This window comes from Vicugna pacos, chromosome 35, assembly GCF_048564905.1.
Source record: "Vicugna pacos chromosome 35, VicPac4, whole genome shotgun sequence".
Taxonomy (NCBI): Eukaryota; Metazoa; Chordata; class Mammalia; order Artiodactyla; family Camelidae; genus Vicugna; species Vicugna pacos.
The window spans coordinates 25332292-25358796 of record NC_133021.1 but is presented as its reverse complement, the minus strand read 5'-3'; the positions used below and the strand labels follow the sequence as shown (position 1 = coordinate 25358796).

At 44.2% G+C, this 26505-nt stretch overlaps 2 protein-coding genes across 7 annotated transcripts; both read left to right on the top strand.

Annotated features, from left to right (window-relative positions):
• The first annotated feature begins 43 nt into the window (after nt 1-43).
• COMMD3 (COMM domain containing 3) lies at nt 44-4166 on the top strand. Its single transcript, XM_006208864.4, has 8 exons — nt 44-345; nt 1670-1781; nt 1889-1952; nt 2048-2082; nt 2455-2515; nt 2607-2663; nt 2757-2816; nt 3796-4166. The coding sequence occupies exons 1-8, from the start codon at nt 207-209 to the stop codon at nt 3853-3855; spliced, it is 588 nt and encodes a 195-aa protein (XP_006208926.1). The 5' UTR covers nt 44-206; the 3' UTR covers nt 3856-4166.
• Nucleotides 4167-5025: 859 nt separating this feature from the next.
• BMI1 (BMI1 proto-oncogene, polycomb ring finger) lies at nt 5026-13764 on the top strand. Of its 6 annotated transcripts, none has more exons than XM_072954929.1 (10): nt 5026-5644; nt 10431-10561; nt 10919-11015; nt 11611-11666; nt 11767-11817; nt 11979-12087; nt 12169-12214; nt 12639-12737; nt 13115-13195; nt 13286-13764. In XM_072954929.1, the coding sequence occupies exons 2-10, from the start codon at nt 10450-10452 to the stop codon at nt 13613-13615; spliced, it is 981 nt and encodes a 326-aa protein (XP_072811030.1). In that variant the 5' UTR covers nt 5026-5644; nt 10431-10449; the 3' UTR covers nt 13616-13764. The 6 variants fall into 6 exon arrangements, with proteins under 6 accessions (XP_072811030.1, XP_031532304.1, XP_031532305.1 ...); XM_031676444.2 differs by lacking the exon at nt 5026-5644 and adding an exon at nt 5917-6130; XM_031676445.2 differs by lacking the exon at nt 5026-5644 and adding an exon at nt 9578-9683.
• The last annotated feature ends 12741 nt before the right edge of the window (nt 13765-26505 follow it).

Below are 26505 nucleotides of genomic sequence, written 5' to 3'. Positions count from 1 at the left end.
GGAAGGGCTGGACGGAAGCGGCGGCGGCGGCTGGCGGGCGGCCGGGGACGCGGGCCGGGGCGCGGGCGGGGAGGCCCCGGGCGGGGAGGCCCCGGGCAGGGAGGCCCGCAGCCCGCGCCGCCGCCCCAGCCGCGTGCGCGCGCGGCCGCATCAGCTGAGCGCGCGCGTCACGTGGTGCGCGTGTCGAAGGTCACGGCGCGCTCACAATGGAGCTCTCGGAGTATGTGCAGAAAGGCTTCCAGATGCTGGCTGATCCCGGCTCCTTCGACTCCAACGCCTTCACGCTTCTCCTCCGGGCGGCTTTCCAGAGCCTGCTGGACGCCCAGGCGGACGAGGCCGTGTTAGGTAAGCCGCTCGGCTCTGAGCTGGATCGGCCTGGGTGGAGGGGCGCTCGGAGAAGAGGAGTGAGACCGAGCGAGAAGGGGAAAGCCCCGGGAAGAGGAAGTCTCCGGGCTTTGCCCTTCGCTCCGGACGGAGTGTAGGGATTTGGCTCTGCCAGAACCCACAGCGGACCCTGAGCATTGTTCTGTCCCCAGTTGGCACCTGCACACAGCCAGCTACACGTTCCTGGCCTGATTTCCCCTCCCAGTCTCTTTGTTCCTTTGTAAAGCCCGTGTTCAAGTCTTGTTTGTGGCCTAACATTTAAGGTTTTCAGCCTGGTCTGGGGCAAAGGCTGTTTGACACTTGGCCTTCATCAGGGCAGCTCCCTGCAATTCAAGCTTTCAGTGCTAGGCTGGCGAAGGTTTGAAAGGGTCTGCTTCCAAAGTAATTACTAGGTCAAACAGTGTTGACATTTTCCAGCTTAGAGAATACCTCAAGGTCTTCTGACTCCCTCTCAACACGCTAGTTCAGTGTGTTTTGCACAGGTTACACGCCTAGAACCTTAAAATATGGTGCATAATGTTTTGTTTCGCACCAGTTAATCAGGAGAGGAGACTCTTGTCAAGTGGTCCGGTCAGTGATTGAGGAGCCATATGAATGGAAGCATATTTTAAGACAGATCGCTTTTAGATGATTTTCTTAAATATAAATATCTCAACAATTCAAATTTTTGGCTTTTTCCTGTAGTTTCACGAATTAAACACGTGTACAAAATGTATGAAAGTGGAAGTTCTTTAAACGAAAATAGTAACCACCACCTGGGTTAATCTCAAAAAAAAAAAAAGGATAGCTGTCAAAGCATGAAAATATTTTGCATTTTACATTCTGAACTCGTTCCCTCTCGCCCACCCCCATATATTAATGTCCATGGAGCCAGTTACCCTAAAATTAATCAATCTATAGAAGGAAAGTTTATTCATTCTTAAATTTACACCATGTAAAATATCTTACTTTCCTCTGAATTGACTCCATCCAGCATTAGAATGACCGCTGTATAGTTGTTTTACCCTAGGACTATATTGTTTCTTTAAAAACAATAAAAATATTAAGGCAAAATAAAAGAAGATAATTGAGACCAGGTAACAGCGTTAATTATTGATGTGTGCTCTTTATTGTTTTGCCATTGACCATGTTGCTCATCTCAACTTATAATTGCCAGTCCTTATAGTAGAATTCTTCTTGTTATCTTGTTAAAGACGGTTCTTTACCCAAATTAAAATACCTTTTTAGGAGCAGGGCTATAAAAAATTTATTATCCCAGGCATCATTGGCAATTAATTTATTTTAGATCACCCAGACTTGAAACATATCGACCCAGTGGTTTTAAAACATTGTCATGCAGCAGCTGCAACTTACATACTGGAGGCTGGAAAGCAAAGAGCTGACAAATCAACTCTAAGGTACAGGATATATTTATATATCCATTTATTTTCAAATAGTACCTTTATGATTCCAATTTCAGTTTTTAAAATGGAGACTAAAGTTTTGCTTTTTTTTTCTTCTTTAGCACCTCTCTGGAAGACTGTAAATTTGATAGAGAGAGAATAGAATTGTTTTGCACGGAATATCAGGTTACTTCCTTAAATTTAAAAAAAATTAACAGTTACTATTTGTCTTCTACTGTGTTTGCAAAGATGTATTTTCTTTCTTTTTTTCCCCCTCCCAGAATAATAAGAATTCCCTAGAAATCCTACTGGGAAGGTAGGTACTGTATAAGGTGTCAAGCTGAGCCACTTTTCACTTGCAGGTATGAATGGAGAGTACTGGTGTGAAACAAACAGGGCAAAAACCAGGGATCTAGACCAAAAAAAGGGGGAGGGGGGCAAAGGGCAAGTGAAACAATTGAAGTTAAGCTAATGTTTTTAAAGATAAAGTTTATTGAGATAATTTTTTAAATGCTCTTTTACTATTCAGAACTTGAAAATAAAGTTTAACAAAGTTTTAAATTCCGAATGGATTAAATTTGTGTGTGTGTCTGAGTGGGGGAGGTGGTAGACACCATTGTGGGTAAAGATAAATAACTAAAAGTTTTTCTTCAGTTATTATGAACAAAATTATCATTGTATCTTTCAGTATAGGCAGATCTCTCCCTCACATAACTGATGTTTCTTGGCGCTTGGAATATCAGATAAAGGTAAAGTTTAACAAAATGTTCTCTAAGGGAATTTAGGGAACTTTTTAAAAAAACAGTTAAGGACTGAAATTCATGTCTTGTGTTGTTTTAGACGAATCAACTTCATAAGATGTACAGACCTGCATATTTGGTGACCTTAAATGTAGAGGTATTTATACAAAAACCCTGTCTAAAAATTAAATGTGCAATGAAATTTAAAATTTCCTTGATTTAAATAAACAGCATATTTTTTCTTCCCTAGAACACTGATTCCCGATCCCATCCAGAGATTAGTTTTAGTTGCAACATGGAACAGTTACAGGTACAGTATTAGGATCTGTGAAAATGCCTATGTTTTCTTCATAGATTTTTAATTGAGAATTATGCCTATGGAAAGTTCAAAAGAAAATTAATCTAACCATCTGTCAGTAGACAATGAAGGTTGGTTAAGGATTTGATGGGAAGAGGGCTTCAAAAGCAATATTTTAATGTAGGCTTCCCTTTTGAAATTAAGATGTTACTAATAGAGAATTGGTCTGCATTTGCTGTTCCCCCCAATTAAAATAAACTTGTGTAGTGTTGAGTGTAAATTCTTTCTATTTGTGATGTGTTTGAGCCAATAGGACAAAGCAAAATGAAGAGCATGGCTTTGAAAATGTCTTCTTTGCTTACAAAAATTGAATTAAACTTTCAAAACAGGATTTTTAAATAGTGGTTTTAAATGACTTTTTATAAAGGAGAAAGTATACATAAAATTCTAAAACTGTTTATACTGCCAGTGTAAGACTGAGGGGATTCAAAACCACATTGATTAATGGACATGACAACAAATTTATTTCTTACTATTTAAAAAAATGAGTATCATTACTTGAAATTTTGATGAAATTGAATTTTTCAAAAGGAATGTCCTACAGTCTTTTTAATGTAACCATTAATCAAACTTTACGTGAATACAGCATAGTCTTTGTTAGATAACTTGAGATATTTAATTTTGATATTCCTTGCCTGTTAAGAGGATTCAGTTAGAAACCGTATTTCACATTTGAGGACAAGTAGCCCATTTGAAGATGAGATAGTTTATAGGAAATCCTTCTTTTGACCTTTTAATTTTTTTTAATATTTTGTATTTTAGAGGAAAACCTTCTCTTGATAGTGGCTTGTCAAAGGTTTTAAATCTTTGTGAATTTCAAACTTGTTTAGAAAGTGTCTCCCGTCTTTTTTTTTTTTTGCATCTTTCTTAAACTTGAATACTTATTTCTCGTGTTTTATCCTAAAAACGTACCATCATATACGTTTTTCAGGACTTAGTAGGGAAACTTAAAGATGCTTCAAAAAGCCTGGAAAGAGCAACTCAGTTGTAACTTGGAGAAGTTAACGATCTTTCTAGAGGAAGACCGGGAACGCCTTGCCGTTGGCCGAACCATCGTTTGTGCGAGCTGGACGTCTTCCTTTGCAGGAGAACAGATTTTTTTTCTTTTAGATTCCTGTCACTCACAAATTTTGACACTTCATTTTTTTTACACTTTTTAAAGGGTTAAGAGGGAAATTTTGCCTAAGTATTTGAGTCATCTTTAGCATTATCTGTACCTGGATCCCATTTGATCTTTTTCAAGTCTTATGAAAGGAAGTACAGTATCACATTCTGAATAAATAAGTTGTTCTCACAAAAAGAGTGGTGAGCGTGTGTCTAGATTTTAGTTTGTTAATTATTACTTTGAAGACATAGACACGATTGGCGTTAACTTTTAACGATCGCCTTGTCTCAGGATTAGTTAAACACAGTGGGGAAGAATGCGATCTCCGGGGTTGGTTGAAGACCCCAGGTTCGCGGGACGTGGGGAGCGGGCGCGGTAGCCCCGCGGCGGCAGCCGGCCAGTCCCCGTTACCTGCGCCCGAGGGCTCGCCCGCCGGGCACCCCAGGCCCGGGCCGTCCGGTCCCGCGCGGAGCCCGTGGCCCCGAGCGAGCGGCTGCCCGCGCGCGCCCCGCTTCGGCCACTGGCGGGCGGGGAGGGGGGTCGGCGCGGCCGCGGGAAGACCGGGGCGGGCGCTGATGTTTCCGCGAGCCCAACTCGGGCGCAGGTTCCGCGCCGCGGCGCCGGAGTCTGGGCCGCAGCCGGTGGAGCCGGCGGGGACGAGCGGGGGGCGGCGGCCGGGCGCTCTCCTCGGCGGGAGCCCGCGGACGTCTCCGCCGCTGGCGGAGGCGGGCGGCGGAAAGAAAGAAATAACGGGGGGTGGGGTGGGCTGAGCTGCGTGCGGGGCCGGAGCGATGCCCGCGCCGAGAGCAGGGTGGCGCATGTGGCGCTGTGGAGAAATGTCTCCGCAGCCGCGCCAGCGCCAGCGCCGCCGCCGCGCCGAGCGAGGGGGAGGGGGCCGGGTCGCGCTGCTCCGAGGGGAGGGGGCGGCCGCGGGCCCGACTACACCGACACTAATTCCCAGGCCGCCCTTAAGGAATGAGGGGAGCACGTGACCCTGTGGGGGGGGTGGCGGGGGGAGGGGGCGGGCGGACTCTGAGCCATTTTGGAGCCGGTGTCAGTTTCCACTCTGCCTTCAGCGGTGCATTTTTTTTTCCACCCTCCCCTCCCCCTTCTTCATCCTTCCTCCCCTCCCCCCGCCTCTCCGCACGCACACACACGGCGCCCCCCACCCGCCCTCCTCCCCCCACGGCAACTATGAAATAATAATCGTAGTATTAAAGGCAGAGATCGTTGCGAGACAATGGGGATGTTGGCGAGGGATCCCCGATCCGGATTAGAAACACCTCCCAGCCCCGCAGAATAATACTGATCGCGCCCCCTCCGCGAGCTCCCTCCCCCGAGTGCGGAGCGGGAGGAGGCGGCGGCGGCCGAGGAGGAGGAGGAGGCCCAGGAGGAGGAGGCGTTGGAGGCCGAGAAGGAGGAGGAGGAGGAGGAGGCCGCGGAGGAGGAGGAGGCCGAGGCGGAGGAGGAGGAGGAGGCCGGGCTCGGGAGGCAGCATGAGCCGAGCGCGGCGGCCGCGGCTCCTCTCGGCTGCGCTCGTTGCCCATTGACAGCGGCGTCTGCAGCTCGCTTCAAGATGGCCGCTTGGCTCACATTCATTTTCTGCTGAACGACTTTTAACTTTCATTGTCTTTTCCGCCCGCTTCGATCGCCTCTCGCCGGCTGCTTTTTCCGGGTACGTAGGAGGCGAGGCGCCTCCGGGACGGGGCCTGGGGGCGGCGGGGGCCGCGCGGGGCTCGGGCCGGCCGCGGGTGGACAGGGAGCAGCCCCCCCGCGCCTCGCCCGCGCCGGCCGGGAGGGCGCTGACAGCGTGGGCGCCGAGCCCCGCGCCGCCGCCCGCCGCCGCCCGCCCGCCGGCCCCGCGCGCCGCCCGGCCCCGCGCGCCGCCCGCGAGCGCGAGCGCGCGCCCGCCGCCGCCCGCCGACTCCCGCGGCGCCGGGACCGACCCGCAGCCCGCGCCGCGCCGCCGCCGCCAGCCGGCCTCGGCGCCGCTCCAGCCGCCGCCCGCTCCAGCCCGGACGCGCCGCGCGCGGCCCCACGTTTTAGTTCCTTTCTCCCCCGAGCGCCCCTCTACACCCTCGCGACGCACATGGCCCCCGAGAAGAACACTTCTATTTGCAGCCTCTGTGGCTCTCCCGGCCGCGGCGCCCTTTGTTGAGAGGTAGATTTGGATAAAACGGGGACGGATGCCTGAAATCGGGAGCTACTTGGGTCAAGTGGCTTCCCTCCTCTCCTGAAGAAAGGGCTTTGGAGGGGTTTAAACTGCCAGAGAACGCCCCCATTTTATAGGGACGGGTTGCGTGGGGGGCAGCGATCCCTCCAAGGTGAATGTTAGGCTGGAGAGAGCCCGAACAAAAATGTTATTAACTTAAGTTGGAGGGACACTTGTGTGAAATTGGATGGCTTGTAAGATGGCGGTTCCCAGTTGTTTCCAAGGTCTCCTGCATTTGTGTTTAAAATGGTAAAGTTTTCGAGGTGTTATTTGTTGGGAGTCTCGGATAATGTTCTGCAAACATTACTTGGGACGTGCTCCCTGGGAAGTGGGCATTTCAAATTTGGAGCTTTTTTTGGAGTGATGATGGTGAGTGGACGTTAGTCTTGCAAGAGGTTTCCTCTCTTTCTTTCTTTCTTTTTCCTCTTTTTCTTTTTTTCCCTCTCGGAGACTACATTTTTTTCTCTCAACCTCTAGCATGGGATAGTACTTAGAACCATGACTTAAGTCCACAGCGTTTAATAGGTTTTGCTAAATGTCAGGATAGGTCATGTGGTAAAGAGATGCTTTGGAAAACGAGCACTAAAAGTTGATGGCATATGTTTACGCATTGTTTTGGCTTTGACAGCGATATAGCATGATCATTTTCACAGAGATTTACAGTTAATAATTGGAAGTAAACAAGTAGAGAGACTTTGATCATTCCCAATTGCAATAAAAGGATTTAGTGGGCTTAGTGGTCACGGTTCAATATTTGAAAGAGAAGCATGTATTAACCCCTTCCCTTATAGTAGGCAAAATTCTGGGCATATTTATTTAAATCCAAATGTAGGTTAGTGGTGCCTAGAATGTTATGAGTAGTTCAACCTATATTTTATAGGACCCTTAACCCTCAAGTTCTGGAAACATATTATAAGCCACACTAAAGTCTTGAAACTTAAGAATGCCAATTGCTAACAGCATATAGGAAGCTATAATAGTATTTGAGTTTTATTTTAAGTAGACTGCTCAGAATCCCTTAGAGGTTGATTTTATGAACATATTCATACTTTTTTAAACACATGTGTACATCCATCCCAGAGTGCAAATGTGTTTGAAATAATCTGCCTGTAAATTTATGCCTAGTAACAGTATCTTTAACGCCATATAAGAGTCACTATAAGAGAATTGAGCTTCTGTAAGAGAATTGAGCCACTTAGTTGTACTTGGTAAGTCCATTGATGCTCTACTACCAAGTTCTTGGGTGTGCATAAAGTGCCCCAAGGGCAAACTTCTCCCTAGGAGTCTAGTTAGCCCCAACTTTACCCATACTTGTATTGGGCTGTGAGCCTCAGCTGGGGTTATGGAGTTCATTTGCATTTCTTAGATTGCAGTAGTCAAGCTGATTGTTAACATAAGAACTTGCTTCTGTTTTCCTTCATTTTGACATTACTGGTTTTAGGCCTCCAACAAAACTGACAGCCCCAACTGAGTGTGTGTTATAATGGCAAGGTTTAACTATTCAGTATTTTTTCCATTGTATGTTTGGTGCATTTTTGCTTGCTTAACTGGCATTTTCTGTTATGGAACTTAGAAGGTTTTCCTTTCTAAGGTGCAAGAGATTGTTTCTTAAACCTTACCAAGTACATCAAATGTTTTGGAAGTCTTGATTAGGTTGCTAGTTTTTTCAAGTGGTATAAAAAGATAAGGAACTGATTCTTATAGAAATAATAAGTGATATTTACCAGCATCATAAATGGTAATAGGGTTGTGGCCAAATTCTTTTGAATTGAAGTTAGAGGAGTTGTGTGAATTAAGACTTAAGATGAATTTGAAAGGGTTCTGGTCAAGTACATGTGACTTAAATGTTCAAAGCCAACCAGTAGATTACCCTTCACTGAGGTCTGATTGTTCTGTGTGTTAATATTTGTGTTTGTCTGGTGTTAGTTTTCTGTAAAGTAGAGGAGAAATAAAGGCAGCTGTTTTTATTGTAGACCCTTTCTGAAAGTCATGATCAGTGGCATTAGTGTGATGTGCTTTCACAAGGAGACAGAAGTATCACCTTGCTAACCCAATCTTTCTAGGAAACATCCTGCAGTTTCACAAGGAGAGGTGTCTTTGAGAACCAAGGCTTGTCTGTAATCACCAAGTACAATAGAATTAAATATTGCTACTCTTTAGAGACAGTGTTCCACCCACAACTCCTCTGCAACCCCACTTAGATTTATATTAACAGTATATTGACAGTATTTCTCTAAAGAAGTCATACAAAGATAACTGAGGAGTTACACAATGACATTTTCTGGTTGAAGTTGTTGGTTGCCACCATGGTCACCTTTCATAAAAGAGGCTTTGTTTTGTTTTTACTTTTTTTTTTTAAGTACTCTAAAGCTAGTTTCAGCCATTGATGTATGTTGATTAGTATTTCCCTCTTCTGCATTAAAAGTCCCTAAGAATTAAAACCTCAGATGCATCTTCAAGTTTCACAGGTTCCTAGATGTCTATTCAAGGCAGCTTTGAGAATGTACTTCAGATAAGTCTGGAAGCTTAGGCTTATTTCAGATTCTGAAATGAATGAAGTGGGAGTAAGAAATGCATTTTTCAAGAATACTGCACGAAGTAATTGACTTCCCTGATTGTCCGCTGGTGGATTGCTACTGACAGTTCCCCACCGTGACTTTTCTATGATATATGATATCTGTTGGGAATATCCTTTCATTGTATGGGGGACTACATGGAGGTTGGGCTGAGAAAATGACATTTGTTTTTCTGTGCCATAGATGCTCTGGGTTGACAAGGTGTTGATTTAGCTTTGGGAATGGGCTGGTCACATGGTTCTTTACATATTGTCACTATCATTGATTCAAGGAGTTTTTCTTGCCTCCAGCATAGTTCAGATAAAACAAGGCTTTGCCCACCTCGTCTGTTGTAAAACATTTCAGTTTTCAGCCTTTCCAAAACTTTGTATCGCTCATCTAATCTACAGGAGAACTTCCTATTAGAGAAGAAAGCTTAAAAGAGGTTCAGCTCAATAAGCATCTCTGCAATTTGAGCCCTGACGGTTTCGGGCTAAGTGCACAGTTGGCAATTCTCAAAAGATCCCTTCGTGAAAATTTTGACCCTAGTGATTGCTAACAGGAGAGGCCGAAAGAATCAGGATCTGAAAGAAGCTCTTCGCGCCGAGTCGACGTGGAAAGAGGCCCCCAAGAGTGTCGGAAATGGCCGGGAGTGCGGTTTGCATTTTCCTTTACCACTGCACGCTCCTGGGTCCCCCAGGCTGCCTGCCAGGTCGCCGCGGGCCGGGATCCTGCTCCCCAGCGCTGCGGGCCTCGTGGGGCCGCCCCACCCCCGCGCCGTGCGCCCGCACCCCACCCCGCCCCCGCGCCAGCCCCGCCCCCGAGCTGTGCCAGCCCCTCCCCCGCGCCCGCCGCTGCCGCCGCCGCCCGGCTGCCCCGCACACCCGCCGAAGCTCCGGGCTCGGCCGGGCTCCGCGCGGAGTTGCAGCGGTGGCCGGATGCCAAGTGTAAGTGTAAGTTGCTATGGAAACCCCGACAGAGGCGAGTTCCGAATCCGGAGTGAGATGGAGCCCCGGGCGCCGCTGGATCCGCCCCTCGCATCGCGGCCCCCGGGCGTCCGCCCGCTCAGGCCCCAGCCCGAGGCCGACTCGAGGTGCTTCTCCTGCGGCCCCAGCACCCAGCTCCGGAAATGCCAGGGATGCAGATAGAGCAGAATTGTTTTCCCTTTGTATCGGGTCAAAACGTGCCAGATTCGTGTTGCTGGAACCGCCTGTAACAACCAGAACCCCTGGGAAGCCAGGGCATGCTCCCGGATTTTCGATCGAAGATCCATAAGGAAGTTTTACAATAAATTTGGAGACCTGGAACAAGCCCTAGCGGTTGGTAAATATCTGCGGGGATTGTGAGATGGCTGCAGCAGCCGTGGGGCTGCTGGGCTGGAGGACAAATGGAAGAAAGAGACCCGAATACTCGCAGCTCCCAGCCCCCACCCCAGACCTTTTCTTCTTCCTCCTGAAATGACCGGAGGGACTGGAAATTACTTTACTTGGATCCTTTTTCAACAGTTCAGTAGAATTGATTGAGGTCTGATTAGTAAATTCCTTCTGTAGAAAACGGTGAGACAGTCCAGCTTGTACAGTGTTCAACGAGTTTTATGAACTCCCTCAGCATTTCAGAGGGTAGGGTTATTAGGAGCTGGAGATAATCTCGATTCTCTTTCTGTGAATTACGGCCAATATTCCTGTGTCTTGCAGGATCCTTTATCAAGCAGAAATGCATCGAACAACCAGAATCAAGATCACTGAGCTAAATCCCCACCTAATGTGTGTGCTTTGTGGAGGGTACTTCATTGATGCCACAACCATAATAGAATGTCTACATTCCTGTAAGTACAAAGTTTTAGACCTTTTTTTGGTGTCGTGTATATTTAACATTTTATCATGAAATTTGAAAACTAACAATTCCTGCAATCCTTGAGAATGTTGGTACAAAGTGAAGGAGTCTTTATTCTCTTGCACTTAGTGACTTTTTAATACATATTTAGTAAAATATTATTGTATAAGTACAAATTGCAGAAGTGAACTGTACAAGTGTTCTCAGGATGTGAGCTGAGTTAGTTTAATTAGAAATACCTTTTGGCATGTACCATTTTGTTACTAGTTCTCTGTTTCTGATACTAATTTTAATGCTTAGCATCTAATTCCTAAACTTTAAAAAAAAAGGAATGTGTTTTTATTTCTAGTCTGTAAAACATGTATTGTGCGTTACCTGGAGACCAGCAAGTATTGTCCCATCTGTGATGTCCAAGTTCACAAAACTAGACCCTTACTGAATATAAGGTAGGAAAATATTTTAAGTCATTGTAATTGCTATTGGCATTGCATAATTATTGAGTTTAGTGTTTATTTCTTCTCACAGAATTTACCGTTGACTCCCTATCTAATGTGTGCACTTGGTGGAGGGTAGCCCTTAATTTCTTGGCCATTTTAATGATGACTACTTTAAACAAAATTCAGTATTATTCAAGAGATTTAAATTTCTTTTAAATCACCTTTTAAAAACCAAATTAATTCTGCATTTTTGCATTGCTTTATTGACTCCATGACAGGCAAGAGTGATGTGTTCAAACTGCTTCCATTCAATCTTCTTTATTCTCTTCTGTATTAGCTAATTTAGTAAATTGAAAGGTACACTTCTCTTGATTCAGTGAAATGTGAAGAATTTATTAATGAATATAAAATATTTTTCCACTAATTTAAAACAGTGCTACTACCTAAGAACTTTTATTCTCATAATTAGCATATTGATGTAGTTATAGTGTCACAATCAAATTACTATGACACAAAGAACACAAAGAATGTGTAATAACTTATGAACATTCTTTTTAGTTTGTGCCATATTAATTGATAGTTTACTTTCTAATTAATTCTTCAGGTCAGATAAAACTCTTCAAGATATTGTATACAAATTAGTTCCAGGGCTTTTCAAAAGTGAGTACTTTGCTTAAAAATGAATTCTTTAAAAAGTATTTATGGGTTTTACCTGCTATACCAAATGTTTACGTCTTTTTCTCCTCCCCCCCATCTTTAGATGAAATGAAGAGAAGAAGGGATTTTTATGCAGCTCATCCTTCAGCTGATGGTAAACTCTTTGGAGGGGGAGAGACGTTTTAGGTGGAGGGAGACCTTATCCAGTAATTCATTAGAATTAAGTTTAATCTAAAGTACCACATCCATTCTTCTGTATATATATTTTAATTAAATGTTTAATTGTAAAAATTGAATATCAAAATGTCTTTCTAGCTGCCAATGGCTCTAATGAAGATAGAGGAGAAGTTGCAGATGAAGACAAGAGAATTATAACTGATGATGAGATAATAAGTTTATCCATTGAATTCTTTGACCAGAACAGGTAAATTCTTTAAGAAGTATGTTTCATGCTAATATGATTTTTTAGATTTATTGTTCCCCTAATAAATTATCTGTTTCTTAGATTGGATCGGAAAGTAAATAAAGACAAGGAGAAATCTAAGGAGGAGGTATGTCCCATGACACAAAAACATATAGAAGAAACATTGCTTGGATGCTAGATTTTATGAGGGTGTATGTTGCCCCTTAGAATATTCTAGGGTCAAACAGGAGAAAATTGTCATGTTCGATGTTTACGAGTGATGTGTATCCAATAGTTAACAGACAGAATTTATATGTGAGTACTATTTTTACAAAATATTTTAAATAACGTTTAATGCTTTGATGTACTGAAAGTTTCCTTATTATATAAGGAATCTGTTCATCTAGTATTTAACATAAAAGCAAACTCAAAGACTAGCTAAGAACTTAGTCACATCCCAGTTTCGGTATTGGTACCTTTTATCATATTTAGACATATATCTAATGGACTTTTTAAAAAAGTCTTAAAGTTAGGAATGTTTAAAAAATTCCTTTTCTTAAATATACTCTTAGGTGAATGATAAGAGATACTTACGATGCCCAGCAGCAATGACTGTGATGCACCTAAGAAAGTTTCTCAGAAGTAAAATGGACATACCTAATACTTTCCAGGTATCTATTTTGTAGTCTTCATGTGTTTTATGTAAATCTTTTTTTTTCATTCAATGACTTTTTTCTTTTTGGATTCTAAACCCAAAAAAGCAACAATTTCTTTTGTTTTTTTAATTTGGCACAATTTGGAAATAGTTCTCAAAAGGTTTGATATGGATTCCTTTTTATGCTATGAAAACAAATCCCTTAATAATTTCAAGAAATGTTTTTCCTCATTTAAAGTTTCAAGAGGGATTTGTTTCTTTGTCCAAATGTTTGGAGAAAATGTTTTTTTTTTTAAAGCCTCTTTGGATTATATTTGGATGACCAAAAAAAAAAAATCTAGATTTACCTTGGTTCTTTGTGATGTTAAGAAACTGAAGTGTTGTTTTCAACAGATTGATGTCATGTATGAAGAGGAACCGTTAAAGGACTACTATACACTAATGGACATTGCCTACATTTATACCTGGAGAAGGGTAAGTAGCATCCCTGATGCTCAACGATTATTTTGGCAAGCTGTACTTAAAGATGTAAGACTGATTGTTTTTTCCCTCTTAACTTTGTAGAATGGTCCGCTCCCTTTGAAATACAGAGTTCGACCTACTTGTAAAAGAATGAAGATCAGTCACCAGAGAGATGGACTGACAAACGCTGGAGAACTGGAAAGTGACTCTGGGAGTGACAAGGCCAACAGCCCAGCAGGAGGCATTCCCTCCACCTCTTCTTGTTTGCCCAGCCCCAGCACTCCAGTCCAGTCTCCTCATCCTCAGTTTCCTCACATTTCCAGTACTATGAATGGAACCAGCAGCAGTCCCAGTGGTAACCACCAATCTTCCTTTGCCAATAGACCTCGAAAGTCGTCAGTAAATGGATCGTCAGCAACTTCGTCTGGTTGATACCTGAGACTGTTGAGGAAAGAGATTTTAATCCCCTGATTTCTATAGATATCTTCATGCCATTACAGCTTTATAGATGCTAATACATGTGACTATCGTCCACTTTGCTTTCTTTTGTAGTGACATTAAATTTGGCTATAAAAGACGGACTAGATGTACTATTCATATGGACGTTAATGGAAAAGATCGTTCCTCTAAAGAATGGGTTTCTGAGAAAGCAGGCAAGATGTTTTTTTTCTGTGTGTTAGGACAGATGTGAAATGGTTTCTGTAACCATTGTTTGGATTTGAAAATCTTCTGCAGTGAATATAAACATTGGGCCATAGTTTGTTAATCTCAACTAACCCTACATTACATCCTCCTTGATTGTTCTTGTTATTATGCTGTTTTGTGAATCTGTAGAAAACAAGTGCTTTTTATCTTGAAATTCAACAAATGGAAAGAATATGCATAGAATAATGCATTCTATGTAGCCATGTCACTGTGAATAACGGTTTCTTGCATATTTAGCCATTTTGATTCCTGTTTGATTTTTACTTCTCTGTTGCGACGCAAAACCGATCAAAGGAAAGTGAACTTCAGTTTTACAATCTGTATGCCTAAAAGCGGGTACTACCGTTTATTTTACTGACTTGTTTAAATGATTCACTTTTGTAAGAATCAGATGGCATTATGCTTGTTGTACAATGCCATATTGGTATATGACATAACAGGAAACAGTGTTGTATGATATATTTATAAATACTATAAAGAAAATATTGTGTTTCATGAATTCAGAAATGGTTGTTAAATTCTCCCAACTGGTTCGACCTTTGCAGATACTCTATATTTGAGCCTTACCAGCATAGAATATTTTTAAGTGTGGATATCTGATTCTAAATTCTGTCCCATTGGAAGCAATTGGCATATTCGTAATACTGACTTTTCTCTAGTAATACATGTTTACTTTTAAAATTAATAGTTGCATTAAAGAAAAACTTTTAACTAAAGATTATGGAAATGCTGTCTTCATTTCCCATTGCTTATGGTGGAATTAATGTGTTTTTAAAATGCATATTGGTCACTGGAATTCTAAAACAAATTTTTAAATAAACCAGCAAATTACTGAAGAAAGCATTTTATCTAAAATTATTTTAGTATGTGGTATAGTGATCATTTCAAATTTAAGAGTTGCTTTTACAGTTATAAACAATGGAATATGCCCTTTGTAATATCTGGAAATAGAAGCAATTTATTGTGAGCTTCTACAGGTATTAATTTTTAAGTAGAGTGAGCATGTTGAATTTAAAGTACGAATATCCCCAACAACTTTCAGTTTGTGTTTTGCTTTGGTCGAACTTGGTGTGTGTTCATCACCCATCAGTTATTTGTAAGGGTGTTTATTCTATATGGATTGTTTCATGTTTGTATGGGAAAACTGTAGCTGAACATTTCATTGTCTCCAGTCTGCAAAAGAAGCACAATTCTATTGCTCTGTCTTGCTTATAGTCATTAAATCATTACTTTTACATATATTGCTGTTACTTCTGCTTTCTTTAAAGATGCAGTAAATGAAGTTTTATGAAACCACAAAATACATATATTTTTATTTTGACCTAAATTTGTATAGTCCCATTGTAAGTGTTGTTTCTAATTATAGATGTAAAATGAAATTTCATTTGTAATTGGAAAAAATCCAATAAAAAGGATATTCATTTAGAAAACAGCTAAGCCTTTAATAAAAATTTGATATGAAAAGCACACTATGCAGAAGTTTTGGGAACCCTGTTGTGGACTACAAGTGGTAAAAGCTAAAGAAAATCCACTGCTGTCTTAGTGATGTTGCTAAGAGTCATGCTTTGTTGTATAATTGCTTGAAAGCCCAATTGAAAGATGTATCTGTTTATTTACAATCTTTGAAGTAAAAGTTACCCATGTTTGCCAATGTTGGTGATTTTAACTCATTTTTCTAGGCCTTTCTTCTCAAGTTTTTCATCATATTATCTAAGACCTAAAAAAAAAGTTAATAGAAGTTTTAAGCGATGTTTTTACTTTGGCTATGACCATGTATATAAAGAATGAAAAAATATTTTTCAAAGGCTATAAAAACTTCCCAAGTGCTAGTGGATTGTCATTTGACTCACACAAAACCAAGTTGTAGGACCCAATATGGAACTCCAAGACTTTCTCAACCTTGTTATGGGATTATCTTTGAAATTACTTAGTAAATAATTTGAAATTACTTAGTAAGTGCAGATACTGCATTTATGGCTCATCTAACACTATTTTACCATACTTGAAAGCATGTCCATTTATTTTGTTTGAAAGAAGAATTTTCCCCTTTTCAATTTGAAAATTCCTTAAGCTTTAAAGGATATTTCATTGAAAATTTGTCTTAATAAAACAGAAGAAAGATTATAAATGTGCTGTACTCTCCTATATTCAGCCATCACAGATCTGACAATTAAGACTTAAAACTTCTGCTAAACTACCACTTAAAATTTCAACCTTACAAAAACCTATACCAAAACTAACTTGTATCTCTTTGCAGTCAAGGCAAGGTACCTGAAAAGTTAGCTTTTCCTTCTGAAAAGCCTTCTGAGATTCTATACCACAAAATTAGGGCTAAAAATATCCCACAGAAAATGCCTAAATTGATTTCACAGATTTTAGCTTAAATGCAAAAAGAGAATGAGGCTGGTCGCTGTTGTGTAAATAGTGATCTGTCTTGCTTTTACACATGCATACCACTTTACAAGAACCTTTTTTGCTTTTAAAATTACCGGCCGTTAATTGCACTGAGTTGGGGAAAAAGTTACCCGTCAGTTGACTTAACCTACCAACTATATTGCTGCTTTCCCTATCCGTATGCGCAAATACTAGGATCTCTGAAGGTGCCATGCAACAGGCAGAGTTAGTTGATGAGGGCTTTTCTTCATGCTTTCTTCTTATTCTTTTCCCAATATTTGGAGTTGTAGCTCATTTGTGAAGTCTTTTGGTTCACTCATTGTATAGGCCTATCCAGATAAAGTTTTGTTATGAAATCATAGTAGGAACCTAAAAGGAACCCAGGTGAAATCTACTTGCACTGGCCAAGCAGAAATGAAAATGTTCGGTTCTTAAAAAAAGCTTATGGCAATCTTTAGAGGAGATGGGATTTTAATTTTAGAAACAATCTGCACATGGATCCTAGTCCCTTTTAGAATCCTAAGGTGAAGGGAGTGTTATTTTTCTTCATTTCTCTTTATACCTTCAAAGTTTGATAAATAAATCTTTTTCTTCTGACGCTGCTCCTGGAATGACAGTTGGAAATTCTGATTTAGTTTAGTGCTCCATGAAATGGAGGCTCCATGGTATTTTGAAACAGGATGATTGTTCCCTCCATACAGTCTTCCTTACACTTTATCCCAAACAAAAGGTCTTGATGAAATTACATTTTAAAGGACCCTTTAAAAAAACATATGTATCTTTAAGACATCTAAGGTGCAAACAACACAGAACGCAGCTCCAACATAAGGCTCTTGGGCTAGATAAGGTAATTCCACTTGAGGATGTTTCAGGTATAAAATGAACAGTACAAGTGATTATTTCTAAGGTCGCTCTAAAAAAAAAAAAAAAAAGATCCTGACTCCTCCAAAATAAAACCTTGAATTAAACTAGGACCAAAGAATTCAGATAGACGGGTCCTTTACAAAGAAGATAAAGTATCGCAAAAGGGAGCTTCCCAGTAAGTCAGACTTGGGAATCACCCCCGCGAAGCCCCTGAGCCTGTCCACCTCCTCGCAAATCTCAAGATCGCCCAGTTTTGATTATGAAAGTCTCCGAAAATGTTTACACAGTCGAGTGTTTCCTGTTTCCGCAGTTAATTTTTTTAAACGTTTTTTCTTCTTTTGGTTCTTGAAACGGATTTCCTTTATTTGCACCAGTTTCTTTTTCTGAGTGTGCAATTTCTAGAGGTCTCACATGAAGATTTCAGTATCAATTCCGGTCTTCATCAAGTCGACGACATCAAAAGTCATTTATCACTGGAAAGTCTACTCTAGGATCCTTATGAGTTTTCTGGAGAAGTTCAAGTGCATATGGAAAACTCACCCCGAAGTCTCATTTAACCCTCTAAATGAATAGTAAGCACTCAATAAAACTTCCAATGAATGAGTTTAATTACTCCCATTCTTCTGACTCTTGTCTTAAAATATCCTTTCCAGAGACTATTAGAAGGAATTCTCCAACATAGCAAGTGATGTTCCCTCAGAGTCACCTACATTTCAGTGAAAAAAAAATTACTTCTTGCTCTGATTGTTGGGTCATCATAAACTCCAAACTTCATTGTGAACATGATTTCAAGTTCGGTGCGGATTCGGCGCTCTCCAACTCTGTCCTTCTAAGTTAGGTAGAACCCTAAAGACCCTTGGAACGCTGTGGACCAGGTACTCGGAAAATGCGTCGTAAATTGAGATGGAAGGAAAGAGAACATTACGGAGATGGCTAGAGGGGTTACTGAAAATAAGGAAGTCGGTCCAGGAGCTACAGTCTTAGGTCTAAGTGCCCCCAAGAGCGGAAGATACTCAAAGAAAGCCGAAGGCAGGAGCGCGCTGCAGGGCTTGGAAGATAAAGTAGGGGCGAGGGTGATTAGCATGGAAAAAGCAACGGCCGGTAGAAATGGATCAGGATGCCCGGCTGGAGAAAATGACCTTCCCTTCCCGGCAGCGCTGCCTTCCCGATTAGGGAGCCTTTACGGGTTAAGGACGGGTTAAGAAGGAAACGGCCCTTTTCCCTGTCTTTATTTTTTTAAGTAGCTGCTCTCGGAAGACTGGAAAGAGCTACAGCTCAGACCTCTGGCGCGGAGTGCGCCGCGGGGTTCGTCCCGGCTCCGCGCGCGAGCCCAGGCCGCGGGGCACCGGGAGGCCATTTTGCGCGTGCGCCGCTCGCCTCGCACCGCCCTCCGCTCGGCGGACGCGGATCCCGCCAAATTTGAAAGCGAGATTTTCAGGCCCTGCCGGGCTGGGGAGGCGGGGAAGCGAAGTCGTTTCTCCAAAGCCGGATCCCGTAGCGAGTGACGGCGACAGCCGGACAAGCGTGGCTCCACAAGGCGGCCCCCGTCCTGCCGGAGGCTTCTCCACCGGGAGAGACGCCGGCGGGGCAGCCCGGCTGCTGAGACACATCCACTGGCTCCTGGGCCGCGAGCTCCGCGCGGGCAGGAAAGGGTCCCACGTCGGAGGAGGCGGCGGCTTGGCTTGCAAAGCCCCTAGAAGCACATCCTTGAGGGGCCATTCCAGATCATCGCCTTTCTTTGCCCTCCTCCCTCCTGCTGTTTCAAATCCTATGCCCTTTCTCCTTCAATAACGAGGTGTCCTTGGAGTTCGGGGTTTTGTTGGAAAGATTGTAAGCCATATGATTAACAAAATATAAAATTGCCATCTCGAGGGTTGCTGAAGGCTGAGCTTCGTGGACGGTGACTAGAAAGGCCGATGGGAGAGGGTCCTACAGTTGAAAATGTTTAATGGGTAGTGGGCTCTAATCCCCCGGGAAGGAAAGTTAACCGGGTGACAGTGTCAAGGAGGGGGTAGCTGCGCGGCAGAAAGCTCAAGCTCTGGGCGAAGGACCACACCTTGGGTTCCCAAAGATGACGGCTAAGTGCGTCTTCGGGCAGCGCGAACCTGGAATGCCCAGCGCCCTTGAGACCCCCCGCTGGATAGAGGAGCGGGCGGTCGGGTGTTAGGATGTGCCCCCGAAAGCCGCTGGGATGCAGCCGGTTTCCTGCAGAGCCCCCGCCTGCTTGATCCTCGGGACAGAAATGTTTCTCTGACCCGGGAGTCCCACGTGCACCCAAAAGCGGGGAGAGGAAGGGACGGTTTGGGGAAAGAGGATTGGGGTAACAGCACAGAAGTGAAAGCAGCCTAAAATGGGCGACGCCCGGCGAGTCCTCTGTATCAGCGCGGCAGACTGCAGGAGCCGCCATTTGGTGGCGGATTTCGGTATTTCAGTAGCACGTTGTGCTGAACGTCACAACTGGCTTGTCTACGTGGCACGGTCCTTTCTGAACCGCGGTTTTTGAAAATGCAAATTTCTCCCTGTTCTCCCCCCTCCCAGGGGTTACGGACCCCTCCCCCACTCCCAGTGGAGGGCGCCGAGGCTCCGCTCTGCCCGGGACCCGGGGCGGGGACCTTTCCTCGGGGCTGCATCGGCCCCCACCCACGCCCAAAGGCTAGCGTGATGCGGGATGGAGCCTAGAGCAGGACTAACGGATGTTTTCCTCCTCGTTTTCCCGAGATTCCGAGCCTGCAGCTCTCCTCTCCCCCTGCGGAGAATCTCATTTCCTTGGGGCGGTGACGGGCATTGTCTTTTCGCGGGGCCATGTCCCAGCCCTGGGACGCCTCTCTCCTCACACCTCTCGGATGCAAGGAAAGGAAAGGCGCGCCAGGCGTGGCCGGAAAGGACCCACCCGACGAGAGGCGGCCCCTCTGGGAGTGTCGGGTTTGCATCCCGGACTTGCGCTTCCAGCTCGCCCCGGAGCCCTCCGGAGATTGGGGGAGCTAGACACTTATGGAGAGTGTCAGGAGGACTGGTATCCCAGCCAGGGTTGCCGAGTCCTCGAGGGTTTCAATTAAAACCCCCCAAAGCACAAGGTGCCTACCCGTTGGAGAACAAAGGGCCGAGGGGCGAGCGCGAGGCGAGTCCGCGCGCGCGGCTGCCCTTGGCTGGGCCCACCTCGGAGTCGGGGGCGCGAGCAGGGCCGACTCCGGGCGGGAAGGGAGGCGGCGGGCGCGTTGCGGAGCCCGCAGCCCCCGCCTTCCTGGCGGACAGAAGGAGCCCCGTCTTCAAGCCAGAGCTGCCATGTTGTATTCGCGGAGAGCGCCAGTAATTTGACGCTCCCGAGGCAGCAGCATCCCAAACCCAAGAGCCCTTAGGGGCCCTAAGTGCCGCACAGCCGCGGTCACAGCCCGAAGGGACCCCGGGGCGCAGGCAGGAGCACAAGCGCTGCAGGCGGCCGAGCCGGCGCGGCCGCGGCGCCGCAGCGTTTCCCCTCGCCACCTTCCTTCCAGGGGCTGCGGGGCTGCGCGCTCGGAAGAGGCTCGGTTGCCAGTAGCAACCACACGACGGCGATTTGTAGCCGGGGCTGCCGCCGCTGGTACCGCCGCCGCCTCGTACACCTCGGTGTCCAAGCATTTGGAACTCTGCGGGTTGCCCCGGTTGACATCTCTCGTCCCCGCCCCGGTTCCTCATCCTCCGGGACCCTCAGCTCCGTTCAAAAGCCATCTTCTCCGCCTCAGCCCTGCCCCCATGGCAGACAATAGACAAATAGGCTCGGAGCGCACACAGCCGGAGCAGGCACCTGAGCCCCCAAGATCCGGGCGCTCGGCCTCGTCCTAGCCCCAGGTGCCCTGGTCTCCAACTTGAACCGAAATCCTTTGTCAATGGCCAGTCCATTAAAAAGCTCTTCTCGACATCAGCAATATGGATGATGGTAAGGAAAGAAGTCAAGAGAAGACCCCCACTCCCTTTCTAGTAACATCGACACAAAGAGCTTAGGGTTGTGCCTGCCCTTAGGAACTGGGGCTTTCCTCTGGGTTAGAGCCACAGGCAAACGCTACAGTCTTCCCTCTTCTTTGTCTACCACGAATATTTTACATGAAATTCATGATATAGCAGCTTGCATAGCTCAGACATTACCTCCAGATGCTTGTTCTTATACACATGTGGATGGAGCACCTTTTCTCTCTCACTTCATTTGATGAACCACACCAGCTCTTGGCAGTGTGGGCTGAGTGGTCTGATGCATAAAGAAAATGATTGACTTAGGAATCTTTCTGCCTTTTCTAATATCTGGCTCTAGGACACTGGTTTAATTTTTAACAGAACTCTTACTAATGTTGTAAACAGGTTTTTATTGAAGAAAAATCTTCAAAGTATCCAATAAAGTCTTCTATGAGCTATTAGGATAACCCGGGAAATATGCGAATTGCCAAATTTCACTCCTAATAATTGTCCCGGCCATAAATAGCCATTAAGTTAGTCGAGTGTTCTTCCTAGATTGAAATTTAATGTAAATTACAGATGTTATAGAAATTTTGAAGTTTAAAGCTCCTTGAGGACAAGCACCTGTCTTATTTATCATTATATGCTCCAGAGTCCTTTTAACGTAACAAATATTTGTTGAATCTCTAGAAGAATCCAGAATTTCAATAACTCTTATGAGAAATAAAACTTACTAATTACTAGAAAGCTTAGATATCTTTAATGAATTCAATAAAAAGGTAAATATTTACCAAGCTAGTAGCTCTAATCAGATATCCCCATTCATGCATATTTTTACCTAATTATATTTCAAATGTGGTAGATTGTACTAAAAAATATCTGACAGATGTTTCCAGAATTCCCAGAATGATAAGGGCTTGTAACTTTACTATTTTCCCACCAAAGGTATCTGGAAATTGGTTAAATAGGCATAAGTAAGATGATATTTTAAAGTGACTGTCATACAACACAGGTGTGGCATTAACTGCCTTCACTGTTCAACAGAAACTCTTAGTATTGGATACTGCAAATCTACTAAGACAACACACCTTGAAGTATCCTATTTAATTTAAATAATCTTTAAAACATACTGAGAATGGTTAATATGTCTTAATCATATCTGATGGTAAACTTAAATCAACATTCCTCCTAAAATGCCTCTTAGGTATGTTGTTATAAAAGGGTTTCATCTTTAAGCTTCACCAAATGTCAGGTTCATTAAATATGACAGTTTACTTAAAGCTTAGCACTACTTGGCCCCTGGAGGCAACATAATGACCTGTAGCTTGCACAAACACCACCCCCCACCACCACTACCACCTGAAAAATAGGAAAGCAAGGCTTTAGTGAAAAGTTCTTCCTATCGTCTTTCAAGAAAGAAAAGCCCCAACAACTTGCTTTGGACCAAGTTAAAGAGATTATCTCCCTTTTTTCATTAAAACTGTCTTTCAATGAATTAATGGATAAGATCAAAGTGCATTCATATTCATGTGAATTATCGCTATTGACTTGAATAATGATGGATTTCATTGTTTTATTTAAACTGAAACCAGCAATGCTGCTGCTTTTGAGTCTACACCTCTAAGGCAGTAGAATTTCTTCTGAGGACTCAAACGCCAAGCAATTAGGTCTGACAACCACGTCATTTCCACAATGTACTTCCATACAGAGGACTTTTTTAAAAATTGGAATTGGTAACATTTCTATAGAATCTTACTGCACAATTTTTGACTCCTTCCCAACCTTCTGAACAAAACTCCTAAGTTCAATAAACACACATCCAAAATATTTCAATATAAATGGTACTGGGAAAAGAGAGTGATGTTTAGAAACATCTAGTTGTTCATGAATCAGAAAATTAATGCTATCAGTAATTAACTCAGGAGAATGTTTTTCCTTTGAATGAGATTCATTATAGTTTGTTTTCTACTGTAACTGAAGAACTCAGAGTAAGCTTGGGAAAATGTGTTTACCAGCTGTTCTTTCTAAATATGCCTCATGACAATTATCTTAAAATATTTTCACTTGGGTTCTCTTCAAACTATCTCATCATTTTCTAAGGAGACAGAGGTAACGAGATCCTGTGGACCCCACTCACTTTTACCAAATAATCATTCTGCTCAAATTATTCACCAATTAAAGTTCTTTATCACTTTGGAAACACTTGAAAGGAAACTCATTAAAGTAAGTTTACAACATAATAATATAAGCAACTTTAAAATAGGCATAAGGAAATGCTTTTTTATGAACTTTAATATACACTATCCATAAAGACTCTCTATACTTAAAGACAGAGCTTAGTGTAACCAAGACTATTATATTATCATAGTCAGCAATGGGTTCTGGGAATATCCTTTCCAAGAAAACTAACTCACATCTTGGTTGACATCTTAGTTGGTATCATTCTTAAATGTTTTACATATATTTAAAGCATTATGCACAAGCATCTTTTTTTTTTAAATCTGTTTTTATATCTGACTGTGCTACAAGAAGTCTGTATCTTCACTGTCCCCACTTGGTGTCCTTAGTATTGCAAGGCACTCATTAAGCCAAGAGTTTGTTAGTAAGTTTGATTCCCTTTGGGACTTGACCATAAATATATTGACATTACTTGTATACGTCTAACTTTTTATGTGTAAACTTTAAGACCTTTGTCTCTGACTTAAAATAAGCAATTACTTATTATTTCACCAGGAAAAAAAAAACACTCCTAGAACAAAAAGCATTTCTTTACAATTCATTTCCTGCCTTACTAATGGGAAAGACATTAGTGTTTTCTTCATGTAGGTAGTCATAATCTTTTCGTACGTTGTCCATATGAGAACTTTGTCACTTTAAAAATAAATATGAGGCAACATTGGAGGAGGTCAAGTAATTCAGCATTAGCACTATTCAGATGTTTCCCTGAAATATCAAAAATAAGATGATAGGAGTTGTGTTGTATAGCTTACTTGAACTAACGAGGATGCAGATCGTAGTGCAAAAGAAATTAAAGAATGGGAAGATGTGCCACTGCGTCTTCCAAATTTAGCCTACGTTTTAGCGGAGCTCTCTCTCGGCTCTGATAATCTCTAAACCGACTTGCACGGTGGATAGCCTGTGACATTTTTGTGAAAGCAGAAACCTTGAGCACCTTCTCTTTGTACTTTTGCAGTATTTTCCAGGAGCTAGAGCATACAATTATTTTTCAGAGTAATCAATGAGCCTGAAGTTTTGGCTTGGGGACTTGATGTAGAGAAATGACGTCAAAAAGTTTAAAAAAAAAAAGAGGCTCGCACATGCGCAGTGAGATACAGCTTTTTTTTTTAAAGTAAGCTTTGGGCTCCTCACCCCGCCTCTGGGATCCGGCCTGCGCGGCGGGGTCGGGAAGCTGGCTGATGTAAGGTGGTGTAGGATTCCCACACCCGACTCCCGGCAAAGAGAGTCTCACCGCCCCCAATATCACCACCACCACCACCACCGGGGCTCTCTTTAAGTCCGGAGAGGAGAAAGTCAAGGGGAAGCAAGGCCGACCCAGGCGGCCGCCGCGAGCTTTTCTGGCTGCGCAGAGCTGCGGGCCTCCGCGCCCGGGGTTCCGGTCTCTGCCGGCTCCGGGCTTGCCCTGGGAGTTGGCCGCACCATTCCCCGGCCCACCGGTCAGCCGCGCCGCGGGGAGGCTCGGGCCGGGACCTCTCCGCGGGAGCCCGCGCGGCAGTGCGGTGCTTGCTGGAGGCCTGGCCGGAGAAAGCAAAACGAAAGGACAGAGGCCTTCTTCATCTTGCAGCTCGCTCCCAGCAGACGCTGGCTGCGACATCCACGGCCCCTTTTCACCCCATCCCCAGGCCGGCAGCCCGCGGGGCTGCGAGCAAGCGGGAGAGTGGGACCCCCCCCTTGCTCGCACCCGCCGGCCCCCGCTGCCCCGGAGGCCCCGCGGGAGGGAGGCCGCCCGCGCCGAGCCTGCGCCGCGCTTCCGCACTCGCGCCTTCGGGCCGCGCGCCCCCGCCCCTTCCTCCTGCCCGCGCTCCCGGCCCTGCCACCCCTGCGCCCTCTTTTCGGCGCAGCCCAGCTACCGACGGTGGTGGCCTCGCCGGTTTCTGATCCGAATGACAGCCTGACCCCAGCCTCAACCGATTCCCGAGCCCCCTCCCCGGTTAGAACTGCGCGGAGACCGCGGAGGTGACTGTTGGAGTTTGAGAAACTTCGGCCTAAAGGAAAAGCCAAGGACATTGGCGGAGCATCACGTTCTTCCCTTCCTCTGGGGCCCCAACAGCCCATCCACACTGAACGCAGTTGCCTGCCGTCGAGCCGGGGACCCCGCGCCCATGCTGCGCGGGGATCCTCCTGTGTTCAGTTTTGCGGCGTCAGCCCAGAACTTTCCGCTCCGGGCTGGCGGAGCTGCAGCGCAACCCTGGCGGGACCTGCGGGTCTTGGCCCGGATGCCGGCTTGATAGGGTCCGGGGATCTTTTCTTATGTGGCACCTTCTATCTTTTGTCTCTTAAGTCCTCTACTAATAAAGAGATGGGAAAGGACTAGCACTGACCTTGTCTGGGACAAGTACAACAAGCCCAGGATTTCAAAGGGGGTAGGGGGGCCTGTGGGTGTTGAGAGGGAGTGGCTGACAGACTTCTGTGGTAGGGCGCCTAGAGGGTATCTGATGGTGCGGGGGTTTGGGTACAATTTTAAAGAAAAACGCAGTCAAGTCTTTAAAAAGAAGATATTGACATGATACACACACACACACACACAAAGCAATAATTTGGTTTTTATGCATGTCCCATTGCCTTAGAAAATACTATGCTGTACTTAAGACTTGTACATTAGAAGCATCAATTTTTAGTATCAGTCACTTCGTGCCATATGGTGCCTTTGGAGGTGAAGTTATTCATGTGTGGAATCCCCCTGATCCGGTTTACTTTGGTGGTGGAAAAGATGAGTTCGATTTCTGCATCCACTGAATTACTGGAAAAGGAAGCCATGTACAGGAGTATCTAGAACTTTGGGACCAGCAAACTCATTGTCATTGTAGCATTTTATTGGCCTTAACACAAGGAAACGTAAGAATTTTAAAATGTAAGGAGTTGACTTAAAAAGGCTTGAAAAGCAAAGAATGGGATACAAGACACAAACACAACCCCAGCATAGAAATGTTAATCTTCCTCTCCTGGATGGAACTGTCTCCTCTGCTCTGTTGACAAACTTGAGAGCACATCCCGTTGGTTTGCTGAAACCCAAAAGTAAAAGCCTGACACTTTTTCCCAAAAGGGGCAGAGCAACATTTAAGATGTCATATGTTCGCTTTCTTCAGTACAGATCATATTCTGAGTCCACTAACTTGGTTATAGGGTATTATTATGCCTTTATTTTTTAATTGAAGTATGTAAATATGGAGTTATATAATTAATTTTAGATTTGCTGT

Coding starts and splice junctions, on each gene's coding strand:
- COMMD3 (XM_006208864.4), top strand. CDS start 207: ATGGAGCTCTCGGAGTATGTGCAGAAAGGCTTCCAGATGCTGGCTGAT. Junction 1,953..2,047: donor TGTTTTGCACGGAATATCAG/GTTACTTCCTTA, acceptor TCCCCCTCCCAG/AATAATAAGAATTCCCTAGA. Junction 2,664..2,756: donor TGGTGACCTTAAATGTAGAG/GTATTTATACAA, acceptor TTTCTTCCCTAG/AACACTGATTCCCGATCCCA.
- BMI1 (XM_072954929.1), top strand. CDS start 10,450: ATGCATCGAACAACCAGAATCAAGATCACTGAGCTAAATCCCCACCTA. Junction 11,016..11,610: donor AGACCCTTACTGAATATAAG/GTAGGAAAATAT, acceptor TTAATTCTTCAG/GTCAGATAAAACTCTTCAAG. Junction 12,088..12,168: donor GAATTCTTTGACCAGAACAG/GTAAATTCTTTA, acceptor TCTGTTTCTTAG/ATTGGATCGGAAAGTAAATA.